The following is a 16,740-nucleotide window of genomic DNA, read 5'->3' as shown; positions in this document are numbered from 1 at the left end:
CCTTTGCATGAATATAAGAAACCCCACAACAGGTAGGTATGGAATAACCGGCTCTCCGTATAAAATGGCTTGTGGCTAAAGTTTGGCTTCAGTCCTGACTCATAATGTTAACTCTCCTTTTTTGCATTTAATTTTGATAACCATTCTGCTGTCTTGCCTTGTTCTGACTCTTCTTTAGCTCAGAGCATTTTCTTAAAGAGCTTGCAGAGGACAGATTTCATACCCTGCATCTTATTTTATAGCAGCGCTCTCAGCAACAGCACAAGGAAAAAAAGGACGAGGGTGGACCTTGAGAGAATACAGGGAATGGAGCCAAGATATACTGCCCAAAACCTCATACCTTGCTACAATGAATATTGCCAGTTTTCTGCCCCTGCCTGTGAGATTAGAAGGAGAATTCCATCTATTGGCTGCTTGTCCAGGTCTCCTGGATATGGCTGGTGTATCCAAATTTGGGGAAGGAAACCAGATTCTTTCATTTATTTAGAAAATATATTTATAATTATTACAAGTATCACCTAAAATACTAAAACATAACAGATACTAACTTTTGCAGAATACATGCTAGTATTATAAAATAAGCGGAATAGTCATACCTCTCCTGTAACAGCTGGATATCAGCTTCATTGGGCCATTTTGAATTTAGTGCCAATGCAAGTGCCTTGCTCCTGGTAATACTGCTTCATTTACACAACTGGTACAGCAAGCACACTCTGAGGGATTGAGAACAGTGAACCCTAAGGAACAGCGAAATAGTGCATCAGTCTCTGCCTCTATATCCATACAGCTACTTCTGACAATTAAGATTGTTTCCATTTCAATACAAAATGATGTTGCTCAGGAATAAGCTCAGGCTGTGACACTGGTCCAGCCATTGCAAAGCAGTGACTTTTGGTTGTTACTTATTTATTTTGCATTTGCATCTGGTTTTCTGGAGGTGAAGGAGTTTCTCTTTACAAACAATCTCTAGTTGCCTCCTCTCGTAGTCCAATTTGATAGTCGGTTGAATACAATACTAAAAACAGTCAGCTGGAGTTACTCATCATTATTTTATCTGCACAGGAGACACTCATGCAAGCATAACATGCATATTCAAATTATTTTCTGTGAGCGGCCAGTTTACTGTAAAAGCTCTCCACCTTGTAACTCATTCTTAGGAAGCTAATTTATGTTCTTACTGGTAAGGGAAAGAGGAATCAAGACTTTACATTTAAATTCAAATTTAATTAAAAACAAAACCACCATTATATAAAAATAGGTTAAAAACACTATTTGGTATGATGGTGGATTTAGCATTTGACAGTCACTTGCACACTTGGGAGATGACTATATCTCTGTAGCTATTATGAATTGCCTGTAGCCTTTTCTTTCCATTGATGAATGAAATATTACTGTAAACTATCATCAGGATCTTACACACCACCTTTTTCTGCTCCCTTTGCCTTTTACCTGTTATCATACATCTCTTTATTTTAAATAGATTTATATATCCTCTATAAACAATTAAATAAATGGAGCATCTTGTATGCACTAGAACTTTTGAAGATCTCACTGGAACAGTGCAAGTATTCTGAAATTTAAATAGATAGTAATTAAAAATTCATTGCCACTCTCCTAATGAATTAATCCAGCAGTTAAATCTGCACAACAATTATTCATAAGAAAGTTCTAAATGTGGATTCTAATCTATTCTGATTATTGATTTGTTTCTTTAATTTGAGGGGACATACACACATGACCCTGCTGAGAAAAGAGTTCATTTGCTGGTTTAGAAGACTGTCAAGCTTCCAGAAAATGAGGATAGCCATAACATATGGGAGCTTGTGGCATGGCTTAAAGGAACCTGTCTGTCTTCATTCCTGCCAAGATAAAGAGTTAGTATTATTATCCTGAAAGTAAGTGTTGCTTAAAGAGGGACTGAGCACCACTGATATCCTGGGGAAGGCATTTGGATACTGCATGGTTGTGGACTTGTGTATAAGGTACGAACTTCAGACCTACATGTAGACTCTCCAGAGGCTTAAATCTAAAACATACATATGTTCAAGAGAAGGAGGGTAGGACTGAACATACAATTTGCATGTTAGAGTGGAAGACAGGTTGCTTAAGGATGAGCTTAGTTCTTGTTGGGAGAGAGGAGAAAGGGTTGAATTTTGGAGCTGGAGGACTTCAGCAGGGCTGGGAAGAATGACTTTTAAACTGGAAAAAGAGGGGACCAGCAAGGAGCAACAGTGGACTGGTGAAAGCCTCCAAAAAGCAGCTGTAGGCCCTTTTAAAGTAACAGATTGGGAACAGCCAGGCTGAGTATGTTAACAGGATAACGTGGGTGGAAGACTCATAGAGTCGAAAGTGAGAAAGTAAGAGAAAGAAAGCAACCAATGAAGAGGAAAAACAAGGAACACAGAGAAATCTGTGATGTAAAACTGCCTGAACACCTCTGGTGAGAAGTAACAAAGCTCTTGTTCATCACGTCTTTCACTGAGTGTGTAAATAGGCTGAACAACTGCTTAGGCTGCCCTTTCAGTGGTATTTAAGTCTTATCTTCTGTCACTAATTGGCTTTGTTCAATAGAGGTAAACAGGATCAAGGGGCAACACAGTTAATGCTGACAGAAATGTTTTGTATAGCATAAAGGAACAGCTGTTTCAGTCACAGAAAAAAATTATCAAGATGGGGTCACTATAGGTCATTTAATCCATTTTACACCACAAGGTGGTGAATGTCTGCAAGGTCCTCATCCAGCTGCTTTGTAATGCTTTGAGAACTTTATCTTTTTTCCATGCTTCAAAGGAAAGGTAATAGTACAATATCCTTTGCATGATACACATCCTCAGCACTTAGGGGCCACATGAAGGTGTGGGCAAAGGTGCTTTACAGCATCTGTATGTTCACCTGACTTCAGAGCTGGAGCTGCTCAGTCCTCACAGCAGGTCTGCCACTCTAGTTCATGTTCGGCATTTTTATATACCCCAAAATGCATGTTACAAACGTGAAAGTATGTTCAGATGCCCCGATGATAGTCTCAGCTTTACACTGATGTGGGAGAACCTCTGTACAGTGGAAATTCCCAAAGACAATTTTAGACCACCTAGTCCTTTTCCTGAGAAACATGTAATAGAAAACAGCTAAGTGGGCTCAATAAATGTAAGCGCTATATACTGCTTTCCTCTGGCATTCCCTACACTCTTTTGGAATATTTCTCTTCTTTCATACCTTTTCCCTGATACATTTTAATGCAGTTCATTAACGGGAACAATTCAGCCCTCTCACCTTACCCAACTTATTAACAAAATATTTTTTTTTAACTCAAAGGATGTACTGATCTTTTATCTTCTTTAAGTGGAACACAGATATTGGAAGACAAAGGGCAAAGTTTTCCATTGTATTTAGTGTGAAAAACTCCAGGACTCATCTGAAGAAATGCTGTGCATCCATACATTAGAAATGTGAGAGGAATTATAGTAAACACCTGCTTTTGGCTCTTCTCAGTTAAAACAGCTAAGAGCTTGTCTAAGATAAGGCTGCACTTAATTATTATACAAAGCGGATCCCATGTTTTAGAAAATTAACCTTTAGAAAGTTGTTCCAGTTGTTAATTATTTTCACTGCTAAAATTTTGTGCAGTAGTCTGATTCTGCCTAGTTTCAGCTTCAAACTTGCCATACATCAATAAACATTGATGGGTGGCACTGTTATGTATAATTTTATTGTGTGCTGAAAATGTTGTTTTATAAAGCAAGTTACTTAGAGATTATGTTTATGTCAAACACACAAACTTCTAGTCAATAAAGTGAAGAAATTGATCTCTGGAGACTCGTACTAAGAAGTATTTTTCCAAACCTTTAATAATTCTCGCAACAGTGTTTTGAGCTGTGTGCAACTTATCTTAGACTGAGGACACTGTAGCTGAATACAATATTCTAAAAGTATTTACCCTGAAAGACAGAAAAAGTGTAACTTCTCATCTTGTACTTGATAACCCCATGTTTATATATCCAAAGACCATACTATCGCTTTGAGGCATAGCGTTCCAGAGGGAGCTTACTTCAGTGATTGTCTGCCAAGATCCTCAGCTTTGTTTAAACCACACAATGTGCCTGTCTGCTTCCTGAATGTAAAAAAACATGGAATAATTTACATGAACAAGATGAGGACCAGAAAAGGCCTTGACACTGTGTAAGCACTGCTCAGCAATAACTAAAACATCAGTATGTTACCAACACAGTTTTCAGCCCAAATTCAACATAGCCCCATACAAGCTACTATGAAGAACTTGTAACTCTATCCCAGCCAAAGCCAGAACAGAGTCCTGACCCCAAAATTGTCTTGAAATAATTTATAAGTGTTTATCAATATAATAATGCATATGATTGTACAAAGCTGTACAAGGGGGGAAACAGTAATGGTCAGAAAGATCCTCTGTTTGCACTTGATTTCCTACAACTTCTCAAGATTATTGTAACTTCTCCTTTTATTGCTAAATGACAAGATCTTATTAATTTTTGCACTATTTCAGTAAGTAATGATATTTTAAGCTCCCAATCTTGTCTTGTATTCGTATTTTAGACTGTAGATAGGATTTCAAATTTTAGCAAGTGGTTGATACATTTCAGGGCTCCTTTTCTGAGCATTGTGTTGCATTATCTGCAGATTCCTCCATCTGCCAGCACACAAATAATTGTAGGATCAGACCCTAGCTAGGCTAGCAGGACCAGAAGAGCCACATCTTCTTCAGAAAAGTGAGGCAGAAGAAAAGTAGCTTGTCCATGCCTCTCTGGAGCTATCTGCAAGTTTCCTAGAAATTTTGACCTGCCTAAATATAGTACTTAACTGGTAAAACACAAACTGTGCATAGTTGCAATTTATGGTATCAAACATTTACCAACCTTTAAATCTTGGTCTTGCCTTAGCTAACAATACTTACCTTTACACTGGCCAGAGAAATCATGTTACTCCCTTAATAGAAAGTTCCTTCATGAATAATATTCTCTTACTTCACCACATAAAAATGTAATTATTAAATGTGCAGCCAATATTTATATAGGATGAGGGCTTCCTAAAATTTCCTGCCAATCTCCACAAAAAGACTTGTCCTTAGAAGGCCTCGCAGAAATTCTGTTAAAGATGGCTGGCATTTTTCTAACTTTTAGGGCTGAACATCATCAAATTTTCCATGGAGTATTTTAAACAATTTCCTCCTACTTCTGTCAGTTAGTGTATAAACCACCTTTATTAGTTTGGTCACTCGTAAAATAAATCATGTTAGGAGAAAATTAACCTATCAGCAAGAAAACAAGAAAATAAAAGGAAACTTCTGCATTTTTCAGAACATTGTGAGAAATATGCATTTCAGCAGGTTCACAAGCTCTGCTGGAGTGGCAGGGACTGATGAAAGTTACTCTACACCACCTGGTGAATCGAGTTAAATAGATTGTCTGATTAAAGTGTCAGTTTAGCCAATGGCTTCAATTTTGCTTTTTCACAAAATAAAAGTTCCAACAAAGAATTATGGGAAAAAACCTATTAGGTCATCTAGTTTATTTCCTGTCATTGCAGAATAGTCCCTCTGAAGACATTTTTATTCAATTTGTTCAATGCAGTTTTAAAGGCTTAGAAAGGCATAAGCCACAGCTGCTGCCCACAGAAGAATTTAGTCTGCTAAACCCTGATCTCTATCTTGACACACAAGCACCTCTCTGTACAACTGATATTCCTATACAGCAAATACCTAAAGGCTATGTTAGAAATCCCCCATTCATTGTCATTGACTTCATATTCATTTCATCAGAGATCCACACTGGCACGTGGTCCTGCCTATAAGGAAATCCTTGAGAGACTGGCACGATAGACTGCCAGCCCCTCTGGACAAAGAAACTCTCTCCTTCAGTGTCTGAAAACACCTGCAATGTTTCAAGTACTGTCAAAACACCCCAAGAGTAATCCAAATGCAGTTACCTTTTGCAACAGATATACAGCATGGCTGGCACGGGCTGCATTGGTGGGAAAGATAGGAAGTCTCCTTTCTTGCCAGGTACCAGTGTTCCTTCTTTGCTCTTTGTAGTCTGGTGTAATCAAGCTGTGTGAATATAACATCTAATATATAACATAAACAATCAGAAATGTGTCAAACTGAAGTATTAAAGGTTTGGCATCTGGAAAGCTTGTTTTTTCCTTATTTTTCTGATGGCATTTCTTCAGGTGTTTGGCAATCCCATTGCACATCCTGCATTTCTGTGTGGAAGCACCCATTTTTATTGAAAAAGCTATTTGATTAAGAAAATTTTAACAGCATCTTTGAACACTTTTATGAACTCTCCTGTTGTTACAGTCTTCTGGAAGTGAAAACTATTACTGACTGCCACATTGCCCCTGAAGAGTAGCAGAAGATACTGGGAGGGTAAGTACAGCTGTAAGCACCATCAAAGGCTTAGTGGCTCTGGATCAGGAGTAAGCACTGGAAGAAAGACTTACAGAACTGTAAAAAATCTCTCGTCTCAGAGGCAGGATATATGGGCTGCATGGCAAAATGCATTTAACTGGAAATAGTAGCCAGCACACATCTACCTCCACTACTTCTCTAACACGGTGAAAATTATCATATATCCAGGCCTTTATGACTTATTTTCTGTATTTCTGCACTCATTTTCTTCACCCTCTCTACACCACACATACTATATGTAAATATCCGTAATATTGAATGCATACTGTAGGTAACACACTTCTGTTTATCATGAGATCTTCGTCTTTATACCATGTGTTAACTCTGCAGCAGTGGGACTGGAGACAAAACGCTGCTTTTTTACTTAAAGTTTTAACTTCTCCCTGCAGAGAAGGACGCAGGGCCAAATTAAAACTTTCTGCTTGCCTCCCTCCAAGAAGGGAGCAGACCCACCCTGCCGAAGAAACCAACTGGATGGACATCCCCACTCCACAAGTCTGCTACCTTTGGTGTCAAAAGATCTAGACATATAGCAATAAACGTTGAGGGCCTCCAGAAGTCGCTTACCTTAGTATTAAATGAGCTAGGCATATAGTGAGTGAGTCCCTTGTGGTTTGGGTTATTTAGGATCTTTGCAGGCTAATTACAAAATCTAATACTTTCTGAATACAGTGTTTCGAAAAAACAGAACCTGGATTAACCCCTAGGATGGCATATGTACCTGGGAAGCGTTCAGACCGTGCAGCAGGAGACTTAAAATCTGGTTTTAAAACACCTTCTGTTCCTTCAAGATGTAGGCTGCCTCCTAAATGCGTATTTTTTAAAAAAAAAAAACATACTGAGTGGCTCAAAACACAATGCCTGCCAATTAATTAAAAAGAACAGAAACGCTCCGCGCGGCTAAAACGTACTAACCCAAAACCTGCACGCTGCAACGCCGCGACACTCCGAGGCAAGGGCCTGAAAAACGGGCAAGACAAGCCAAACCTCGTCTCCCTTATTCCGGTAGAATACCGGAGGACACCTCTTGTTACAGAGAAGACGCCCTGTGGCCTTACAGGTACCTTAAAAACGGATAAAATACCAAGAGGCTGGGAGGGAGCTCCTCCGAGCGCCGGGGGTGAGGAGGAGAGCAGCTGCTAAGCCCCCACCGCCGCCCTCATCTACGCCCCTCAGAGCGGCCGCGCCCCGGCCCTTCCCTCCCCCGCTGCCAGGCGAGCTCCCCCTCAGGGGCGAGGGCCGTCAGCCCCGGCCCTGAGGCGGTGGCGGGCGCCGGCGCGGCCTCCCTCGCCTCGTCAGGGCGCCCGGCCGGGGCGAGGGAGGCCGCGCCGGCGCCCGCCACCGCCCTAGAGCCGCGCCTGCGCGGAGCCGCCTCTGCCGGCCGCCCTCCGCTCCGCCTCGCCGCCGGCGCGGGGCCACCATGGGCGGCAGCGGCTGAGGCGGCCGGAGCGGCGGGGCGCGGAGCGGAGTGCGGGGCGGGGCGCCGCCGCCGCCGCTGCTGCTGGCGGGAGCGGCCGCGGGGCGGTGACTGGGTGCGGATTCCCCGGCCCGGCGAAAGAGCCGCGGGGAGCGCGGCCCGGGGACTTCGGCGGCGGGCGTTTCTGGCGGCCCGAGCGCCGCGCCCTCGCCCTGCCCCATGTCGGCGTGGCTCGGCCGGGCGGCGCTGCTGCTGGGGCGGCCGGGGGGCCCCGCCGCCGCCGCCCCCTCCTCCTGCCTGGGCTCGCTGCGTGGCCCGCCGCGCTGCCGCTGCCGTCGCCGCCTGGGCAGCCTGCGAGGCGGCGCCGAGGGGCTGCTCCTCCCGCTGGGGTCGCCGCCGCCCGGGCGGGCGCTGGGCACCCACCCCAAGAAGGAGCCGATGGAGGCGTTGAACACGGCGCAGGGGGCCCGCGACTTCATCTACAGCCTGCACTCCACCGAGCGGAGCTGCCTGCTGCGGGAGCTGCACCGCTTCGAGTCCATCGCCATCGCCCAAGGTGAGCGGCGGCTCCCTCAGACCCCGGCCTGAGGGGCCGGCACCCGCCGCCTCCCTCCGCGCTGAGGGCGGGCGGCCGGGCGGGGATCGGCCGGGCGGCGGTGGGGAGGGCCGGGCCGGGCCGGTGCGGGGAGCGAGCCCCCGAAGTTCGGCGTTGGCCGCGGCGGGTTCCTCCCGCCTTCGCCCACGCGTCTGCTTCGGGCGGCCGAGCGAGTGGGAAACTTCGGCAGGACAAGGCGTCGGGAGGCGTACGCCGGTGTGTTTTAGCCTGATGGGCTGTGAGGCGCACAACCCGACATTTACTTTCCAGAAGCGTCCGCAGCACCTTCAGAACTTAAAACGGGCCACCGTGCCAGATCCTCGGTGTGTTTGTCGTCTCACGAGGAGTTTCGGAGAGGCGTGGGTGGCCGTTTTTCGGAATGGGAGTAGAAGAGCGTGTCTCGTAAAATCCTCTTGACGCTAGTGCAGCAGCAAATTGATTTCAGACCTCTTAAGAGATGCTGGCTGCCGCTACTCTGGGGGCTCATTCACGAATTACGCTTCCCTGCACAGAGAGCAGCTGTCTGCTTACCGGCACTGCTTCTTGGAAGTGTTGGTTCTTATGCGGGAAGGTGTGTGTGTGCTGCGGAGGTTTATGGATGTATTTCTGAATATAGTGCTATGCAACACCAATTAAAATAATTCACGGTGATTTTTTCGTCTGATCCAGCTGTTCTTGCCAACTTGACACTTTTCCTTAAACAAATCAAACCCTGACAAGACCAAATCCTCTTAATTACAACCTCCGTACTTCTGGTTCTGATGCTTAGCTGTAATTTACAGTCCCTGTTGCAACGTAGGTTGATAGCAGGTACTCAAGAGATCAGTGTGCATTTGATCTAGGCCTCTTTGTGACTTTGATAGTAGCGTGCCCTTGGAAAGGGCATTTCCGTCCCTTGTGGCTCTTCTGTACTTGTCTGGAATAAATCTTGTGGTGGGCAGAGAACAGGTCCAGGGGTCAGCTGTGGGAAAGCTGCTTTCATGAAGAGACAGAACCCTTTCAGGTACCTCTTTGGTTTTGTTTATAGCACACTTGCATATAAACAGTAGTGTGTCTAATCAGAGCGAGAGTAGTTCACTTAAATGGTTCATTTTAGAAGCAGTGCTGCTGTTTAGCAGAGCATGAATCAGTTGTGTTTGTTTTCCAATATAGAAGTATGCTTTGAGCTGTTGACACTAACTTTTGAATACTAACAACTAATACTCTTCCTAAATAAATACTTCTCAGCTTCTGAGGGGTGCTTGCCATGAGGTTTTTGTGCGAGTTTCTAACTCAGCAGTTACTGCTCAGCTGAAACTGGGCTGCTCGCAGTGCTTCTGTGTACCTGGAGGATCATGCGGTCGATATCAAAATGAGACTTTAAAATGCGTTTCAGTATAATGTCTCAAGGTTTATACAGAGATAATTCAACAGATGGTCCTATTTAATATCTTGTTGCTCAGTTGCTGTTAGCTATAATATGAAAGTCTGTTTCTATAAAATGCTGTGACTTTCTGATGATTCAGGATTTAGAAGGCAGAGTAACAAAAGCATTAGTTTGAGTTTAGAGACTTTACTGCATGGGACCTTATTAGTAAACTGCAAATTTATTCCACTAGTGGAAACTGCAATTTGCTTGTGCCTGAAACTGTGAGCATTAATCTCACTGGAGGGATCATTTCAACAAAACCTCAGTTATGGCCTTTGTATTCTCACAGATAAGGGCTGCATAAAGTGTTGTAATGCCATCAGACCGTGGTCCTTGGAGTCAGATTCTTGATCAGCCCAACTAGTAGCTTGATAAGACTTTTTCAAAAATAACCTTTCCCTTTAGCCAGCTCTTTTTTTTTTATTTATTTTTACCAGCCTGCAGCATGATAACAGCTGTCAGCTTTTAACTCTAAGAAATTGTATTTCTTCATGTGTTGTGGAAAGGGAAAAATAACCAAGAAGGGCTTCTAATTTTTATTCAACAGACTTACTAGAGGAAAAAAAAAAAATCTTAAAACTATAGGGCATACCTTGTGTACATTCCCTGATATTCTAGAGAAGTAAAATCACGTGAGCAAGAGAGGAAACATGGCACAGAATTCATTCAGCGCTGGTAAAATAGGTGCTCTGCTTTCTTTAGATGCACCACCATAGCACTGGATCCTCTTTGGTGCGCATTTGTGTGAGCGGCTGTGGGCTAAGGAAGTGAATGGTAATGCCAGGAGTCCCTGGGTGGGATGGATTGCCCATAGCTGTTTTCTGTAGAGGGTTGATATTGGCAGAATTCAGATTTTACACGAAGAAAGGCAGTGGGTGTAGAGCCAGGCTCTTGAGGAGTGTCAGATGTGTATTGTCACTCAGCACCAAGGAGTGCCAGAAGAAGACAAAGTGAATAAAAGGGCTGCACTGGAAAGAAAATGATATGATTTCTGGGCTAGATGTTGATATTCTGTACTTAACGTGCTTTATTATGGTTAGGTGATAATTTGTATGTTTGCTCTTTCCTGCTGTTGAAGTGGTGGCTGCGTAGGAATGATCTAACTAGGTACACAGGTTGTGATTGTGAGTAGCAGATGGGGGGTGAGAGGTATTTGTGCCCTGCTTTCCAAGTACTTTCTCCGCTCTACTACTGTCATTTTTGGTTTTTACAACTGATGAGTTCAATCAAGATAAAATGGTTTTAGAGATCTTGGGTTTCTTCTTGATCTTCTCCTTTAGTAGCAGCATGCTGTAGCTCCCAGTAGCTGATTCTTTAGATGAGGTTGCTTGTTTTACTTTTGCGTTGATTTCCAATGAAAGTGATCCAAATGCAGCCTTCAAATTCACTCGTCTACCTACTGAGTAAATTCCAGTGTCCTGTTTGAGCCTGGAAAATCAGTCTCTCCTCAATCGTGAAATGCCTATGCAGTTTTGCCACTGTGCTTAAGCTTGTTTTGTGCCTGTGATCTTTTCATAGTTCTGTATGGAAAGGGAGGTCTTAGTCCGTACCCTTCTTAATGCAGTCCTTATTGGGTTAAGTTTTGACCTTCTTCCTTCACTGCCTCTTCTGTGCCCTAACAGACCCCATATCAGCTAGGGGAAGCTGTCAGCAATATGGGGAGACCTGGGCACATCAAGAACCAAATGGGGCCTGTTCCTCAGCCCATTCCCAGGCCTACCACCAGAAGGATGCAGTTCCATCAACTAATTGCCCTAGCGCGAAATATGACAGGACACACTATCGGTGGCCTCCGCTAATGGCAGAGGCTGCAGGGAAATCCATCCTTTGCTGCGGCTGCTACGCTGAAGGACGGTCCTCAGGTAGGTGAGTTGTAGCTGTTGACCTGTAAGTTAGGTGAGTCTCTGAAGCATTTTTGAAACTTAACTCGTCTGTTTGCGCTGTAGTCAGAAAAGTTGTAGGTGGGGAGAGGTTTGTGAATGTGTTCCTGCCATCACCTTGTCACCTGTCTTACCTGGATGTTTGTCTGGACTCTTAGAGCTTCCAGATGCCGAGCACTAGCAGTCAGTTTAAACAGTTTAGCTTTATTAATTAACACTGAGATTCTTCTGTTTGTTTTAGTGCATTAGTCAGAAGACAGACCTTTATCTGTGAGCTTGTGATAAAGGATGGCTGTGAAGCTGGGAGCCCGAGTTGAAATTAATAGATAGCTTTTGCCTAGGGGAAGCTGGGGGGAAGGCTGTGAAACTGAATCTGGATGGAATTGTTCTCAGAAGATATTTTGAGAACTGTCCTGATTTAGACTATAATCTGTATCTTACTATCTTAAAAGTTAGTCAGAACATCACTAAGTTGCTCTTTTTCAAGACAGCTGCAAGACTGTCTCACCTGGATTTAGTTTTCCTTCTTCATTAAAGGCTTTTTAAAGTCTTTTTCTTCCCCTGTCCCTGCCCCCCCCCCCCCCCCCCTTTTTCCAATCTTAGAAAGGTGAATAAGGTCTCACATTTTCCTAGGAAGAGGCTTGAAACAAAGTTTTTAAATTACAGCTTCTGTTTCTTGTGAGCACGTCAGCCACACCATATGGAGATGATGCATGTGGACTTGAATACAAATATCTTGTATTTTTCTTTCTCATAGTTACAGGAACACTGAAGTAGCAGGTAGGCCAGTTCATTTAAAATGCAATAGTTCTGCTTTCCTGTTTGTGGAAGTGGTGCCCCATAATCAAGTTTTGTTGGCAACAGTCAAATCCTCCTTCCAGTTGCTCCTTTCTTGTATGGGGGACATGAAAGTGTAAAAATCTTACTGGCAATGTGGAGAATGATTTAATACTTCTGACCTTCTACAGCAATTTTCTATTATAAAAGAGTGATATTGGAGAGAAGATATAAGTTCTTTCTTAAGGGGCTTATATTCAGGTTTTCTACCTTTAGTTTTCAACGCATGATATGAAATGATTCATGAGAGCACTTCTAAGCAGTGCAGCAAGCCTGGTAACAAGGAGGAAAAATACTAAAGGGTTTGACTTGCTTAGGTAAGAAATACTGAACTTAGCATGTCTGCTGCCTCTTTATTGCTTCTAAGGGTACTGTTGTTCTTATCTGTGCTGGGTTAAAATATTCTTGAGCCCATATGTAACCATTTTCCATTAATAATACTAACATGATGGCTATCTAGGGCGTCTAAGAAATCTCGGGTCTTGATAGTGAAAGAAGCCATTACTTTCCTATGTTTTACTGCAAAGCTGGGAAAACAATTCCTTTTTTCCTATCTTTGTGTACATATACATAAAATATATATACACAATATATCTTTGTGTATATATAAATTATATATTTTTAAATATATAATGCACATACATTGAACACAATTTCTTGAAAGCACCAAGTTGCATTTTATGTTTTAAATGGAAAGGTTTTTTGTGATGTGATCACTAAATAAAAGGCCTTCTGGAGTTTAATTGCTTGGTTCTCTGCCTGCTGAGGTTGCGTATTAACTGGAAAACATGCAAAAATGCGGTAGCAATGCAGTCTTGACAGCTAGTTTTGTTGGTTTAATTTGCAGGTTTTAGGGAATGCAGTCTCTAGCTAGATTCTCTTTGAAGGCATTGGTATGTTATATCATACATGGTTTAATAAATAATCTGACCAAACTGGTGCATTCTGATAGAAAAATGTTCATAATTTCAAGTTACTGCATCTTGTGTTTGTTTAAAAAAACCAAAAGTTAGTGTGCAGGTAAAGGGCACCACCTCCATGTGTTCAATAGGGCTGACAGCGGGGGCAAGATCTCTTTGTGGGAATTTGCGAGCTTTAAGCCATTTTTGTCTTTGGTGCCAGAAGAAACATCTCTGGTTTCTGATCTGGTGTTAAATTTATGAACTCTCCAGTTTACTGGAATAGTTTAGGGAGTGTTCGAGCCTAGGTGCCTCTACTTCCACAACTTTAAAAAGAAGAGTTAATTCAGGAGACTGCAAATGTCATCAAAGACAAACAGATTTCACTGAGGTTTTTAGACACTCCAAACATGATGTCCTATGAAAAAGATTGCTTTGTTGGATGAGTCAGATGCTTCTTGCCAAGAGGAACAAACCTGTTCCTCTGCCATGGTGGTTTAGAACCACTCAGGTTTTAGTACCTCTTCTTGTTAGAACTTAAATCTCTGTTAACATAACAAAGCATAATTTGATCCTTCTGGAAGTACTTGTCTTGTTTGAAGAGTGATTTCACAGTACAAGTGTGAGTTTTCTTGCAAGGACTGCCCAGCCCACTGAGCTGGGAGAAGAGGGAAGAGTCTTGCTGGTGGGCTTTGGCAGGTACAATGGCACCTGGGGGGGACGGTTCTCTCTCCCTCTCTCTTCTACAGGCCTAATGTACGGAGGTGAGCTCTGAGCTGTGTGTGGAGAAAGATCATCTACCTTTCCATTGCTGTGACCTAGGTCAAGAAATTTTTTTTTTTTTAACTCTAGTGTTTGATTGCTATTCTAGGAGAAGGTCTTCTGGCAGACTGCTGGCAAGCATCTAATTCAGAAGCTTGAAGTGCCCTGTCAAGCTGGTAAAATGACAAACTCTTACCAGCCTGCCTGCCTGTAGCCCCTTTATGTTCTTAGACCATCACAGCATACACCAGGACTATGGCTAATCTCACTGCTGAGTCAAAAATACTCAGTGATGAAAGGAATATTACTTTTCAGATGGAAACATGTACTACTTCTTTCTTTGCTTCTGAAACTTTTTTTAGTTTCCAAAATCATCGAGCCCTATTGTGAAGGCAGGGTGCAGGAGGAAGAGTGCTACACAGACTCTGCTGATCATTTTCTTTAAAATCTATTGATGGAACTGTTCTGTTTCAAATGGTGGTCATCTATGTAATGCCAAGTATTTTATTACCTGTGATAAAGTAAGCTATTACAAAAGACTTTGAACCCTAGGTGTTAGTTAACACCAATATTAAATCCTGGCCGTTTACTTGAAATTGATACCATTTTGCCAGGGGGTGGGTGGGAAAGGAGCAAGGAATAGGAGCTGTGTATCTTTCTAGTTATTCTGACACTATTTTTCTTAAAGGCTTGGTGAAGAGAGGGAGAAAGGCTTGGTGAAGAGAGGGAGAAATCATAAGCTGCATTCATCCCCTTAGCTGTCATGTACTTCTATATCTGGAATACTCAATGCATAAATCTGCTGTGGCTTTCCCAGGCCTTGCTGCTGAAGAGCAGGGCTCTGCCTTCTGCCCTCTTCAGGGAGCTGGGACGAAGCCTGGCCCGCAGAAGCTGCGTTCTCGCTCTGCTGACAGCTCACAGTGGTTACGTAGCTGTTGTGACCGGGGACAAGGCTGGTTGATCAAGTGAACCCTGCAGCTACTCTGTTGAGTAACAGGTAGAGGTGGGAGTTCCATCTCCTTTTTGTCTTTAGATTGGATTCTCACTTATGAAATTTAGTTAGATTTTATTTAGATTCTCTTTTCTTACATTAAGAATATGGATGCCCATTATCAGAAAAGACAAAGTACGTAGGAAGGTCTGGACACTGCATGGGGGTGCCTTAGTTAAGAGATTTAATACTTCTGAAGTCCTGTTGAGAGGCATGCCCCATTCCCCAAGAAACCTTTCAAAAGTGAAAGTGGAGTTAAAAAATACCAGCACCCCCCCCCGCCCCCGCCAAACCCAAACCACCAACCAAATCCTAAAACTCCAAAGCGAAAAATGCGTGAACAAAACCTCACCTCCAAAATGTATTCTTGGGCAGCAGAAAATATTTCTATTGTTCATTCTACCACTTACTGTGTTTCATTAGTCAGACGTTGCATGTCTTTATTGCAATGTTCCTTCGTGTTTAAGCTTTATTTCAACTGGATGTGTATGATTTATTTGGACTTCCTTTTTAAGTAACAATAAAACTGCAAATTTAGGTAGCTTGGGGAAGTTGAATTTTTCATCCTCTTGTCATCTCAATACACACATAGTGTCTTATGGAAATGTTAACTATATTGAAAAATTTTCATAAAATTTTGACTTTGAATAAATTTGGTAATTCTCTTTTTCTGCTTTAAACTGTCTTTGTGAGGCTTATTCTGTTTGTGCCAATATAGATAGTACTTTGAGACAGGGACATGTGTATATTACTTAAGTATTAGAAGAGGCTGAGGTTTAATATCATAAACAAGAAAAATGGTGCTTGGTCACTTGTGATAAAACTATCCTGAAACTGTTCTCTGAAAGTGTCAGATGTCACTGTTACTGTCTACCTTTGAACGATATTCAGCGAGGTACTGTTTTCTGAAATTCATGTTGGTTTTGCTGTCGTGGTTTGGTTTTCTTCCATATTCTGAAATTCTGCTTGCTCGTGTAACTTAAAGCAGGTTCTAGTCTGAGTTCTCTGCTTAAACACAGAAATTTTGCTGTATGTTTTTGGCAGAGGAGAGTCTGCACGTGGAATCGGTGTAAGACCTAGAAAATCTATTTGTCTTAGTGTTTATAAAGGTTCTTTCCTTGCTGGTGGATACTCCAGTATCGATTGGAAGATTTTAAATAATGACTTATTGCTGTCTTGCTTTTGAAAACTCATTGTAGCATCCAGATATCCTAAACCATTGGTACCACTTGAGAAGCCAGCGAAGGAGGTAGTATCACCAGAGACGAGCAGTACTTTTGGTACAGTAGAAAAAAAAAGTGTTTGCTAAGATGTGGCATTGCATAAGGCCAGCAGGTTGCTGGTTTGACAGACTTTCTGCTTGCTTGTTTTGATGCAGTTGGCATGTATTGCTACAAGAAATAAAAGTGCACAGTTTTTTTTAATTTATATTAATATAAAGCCTTCAGTCTCAGGAATTTCAGTGATCCCCATAGTACTTCAGAGACTTACTCTTAAATGTGACCAAAGAAG

The 16,740-nt window shown here is 42.6% G+C and overlaps 2 protein-coding genes across 9 annotated transcripts in view; one reads left to right on the top strand and one right to left on the bottom strand.

Moving 5' to 3' along the window:
* The window catches only part of RNF139 (ring finger protein 139), a 40,878-nt gene extending 33,425 nt beyond the window's left edge, over window positions 1-7,453 (bottom strand). For 2 of the 5 annotated variants that reach the window (XM_069780040.1, XM_069780041.1), the window contains exons 1-4: window positions 7,007-7,453; window positions 5,956-6,076; window positions 1,735-1,859; window positions 597-737 (exon numbers count right to left, since the gene is read on the bottom strand). The gene's annotated coding sequence lies outside the window, so the exon portion shown is untranslated. Of the gene's footprint in view, window positions 1-596; window positions 738-1,734; window positions 1,860-4,045; window positions 4,109-5,955; window positions 6,077-7,006 lie in introns of all 5 variants that reach the window. The other 3 variants (XM_069780037.1, XM_069780038.1, XM_069780039.1) reach the window with 3 other exon arrangements.
* A 378-nt stretch (window positions 7,454-7,831) lies between these two features.
* Window positions 7,832-16,740, top strand: part of TMEM65 (transmembrane protein 65) — a 34,752-nt gene continuing 25,843 nt past the window's right edge. For 2 of the 4 annotated variants that reach the window (XM_069780008.1, XM_069780009.1), the window contains exons 1-2: window positions 7,832-8,412; window positions 11,482-11,721. In XM_069780008.1, the coding sequence (XP_069636109.1) occupies window positions 8,076-8,412; window positions 11,482-11,721 (577 nt within the window). In that variant the 5' untranslated portion in view covers window positions 7,832-8,075. Of the gene's footprint in view, window positions 8,413-11,481; window positions 11,722-16,427; window positions 16,509-16,740 lie in introns of all 4 variants that reach the window. The other 2 variants (XM_069780010.1, XM_069780011.1) reach the window with 2 other exon arrangements.

This window comes from Haliaeetus albicilla, chromosome 3 (assembly GCF_947461875.1).
Source record: "Haliaeetus albicilla chromosome 3, bHalAlb1.1, whole genome shotgun sequence".
In the NCBI taxonomy this organism is placed as follows: Eukaryota; Metazoa; Chordata; class Aves; order Accipitriformes; family Accipitridae; genus Haliaeetus; species Haliaeetus albicilla.
Note: the sequence above shows the minus strand (reverse complement) of the source record. Positions and strands in the feature narration are given on the sequence as shown.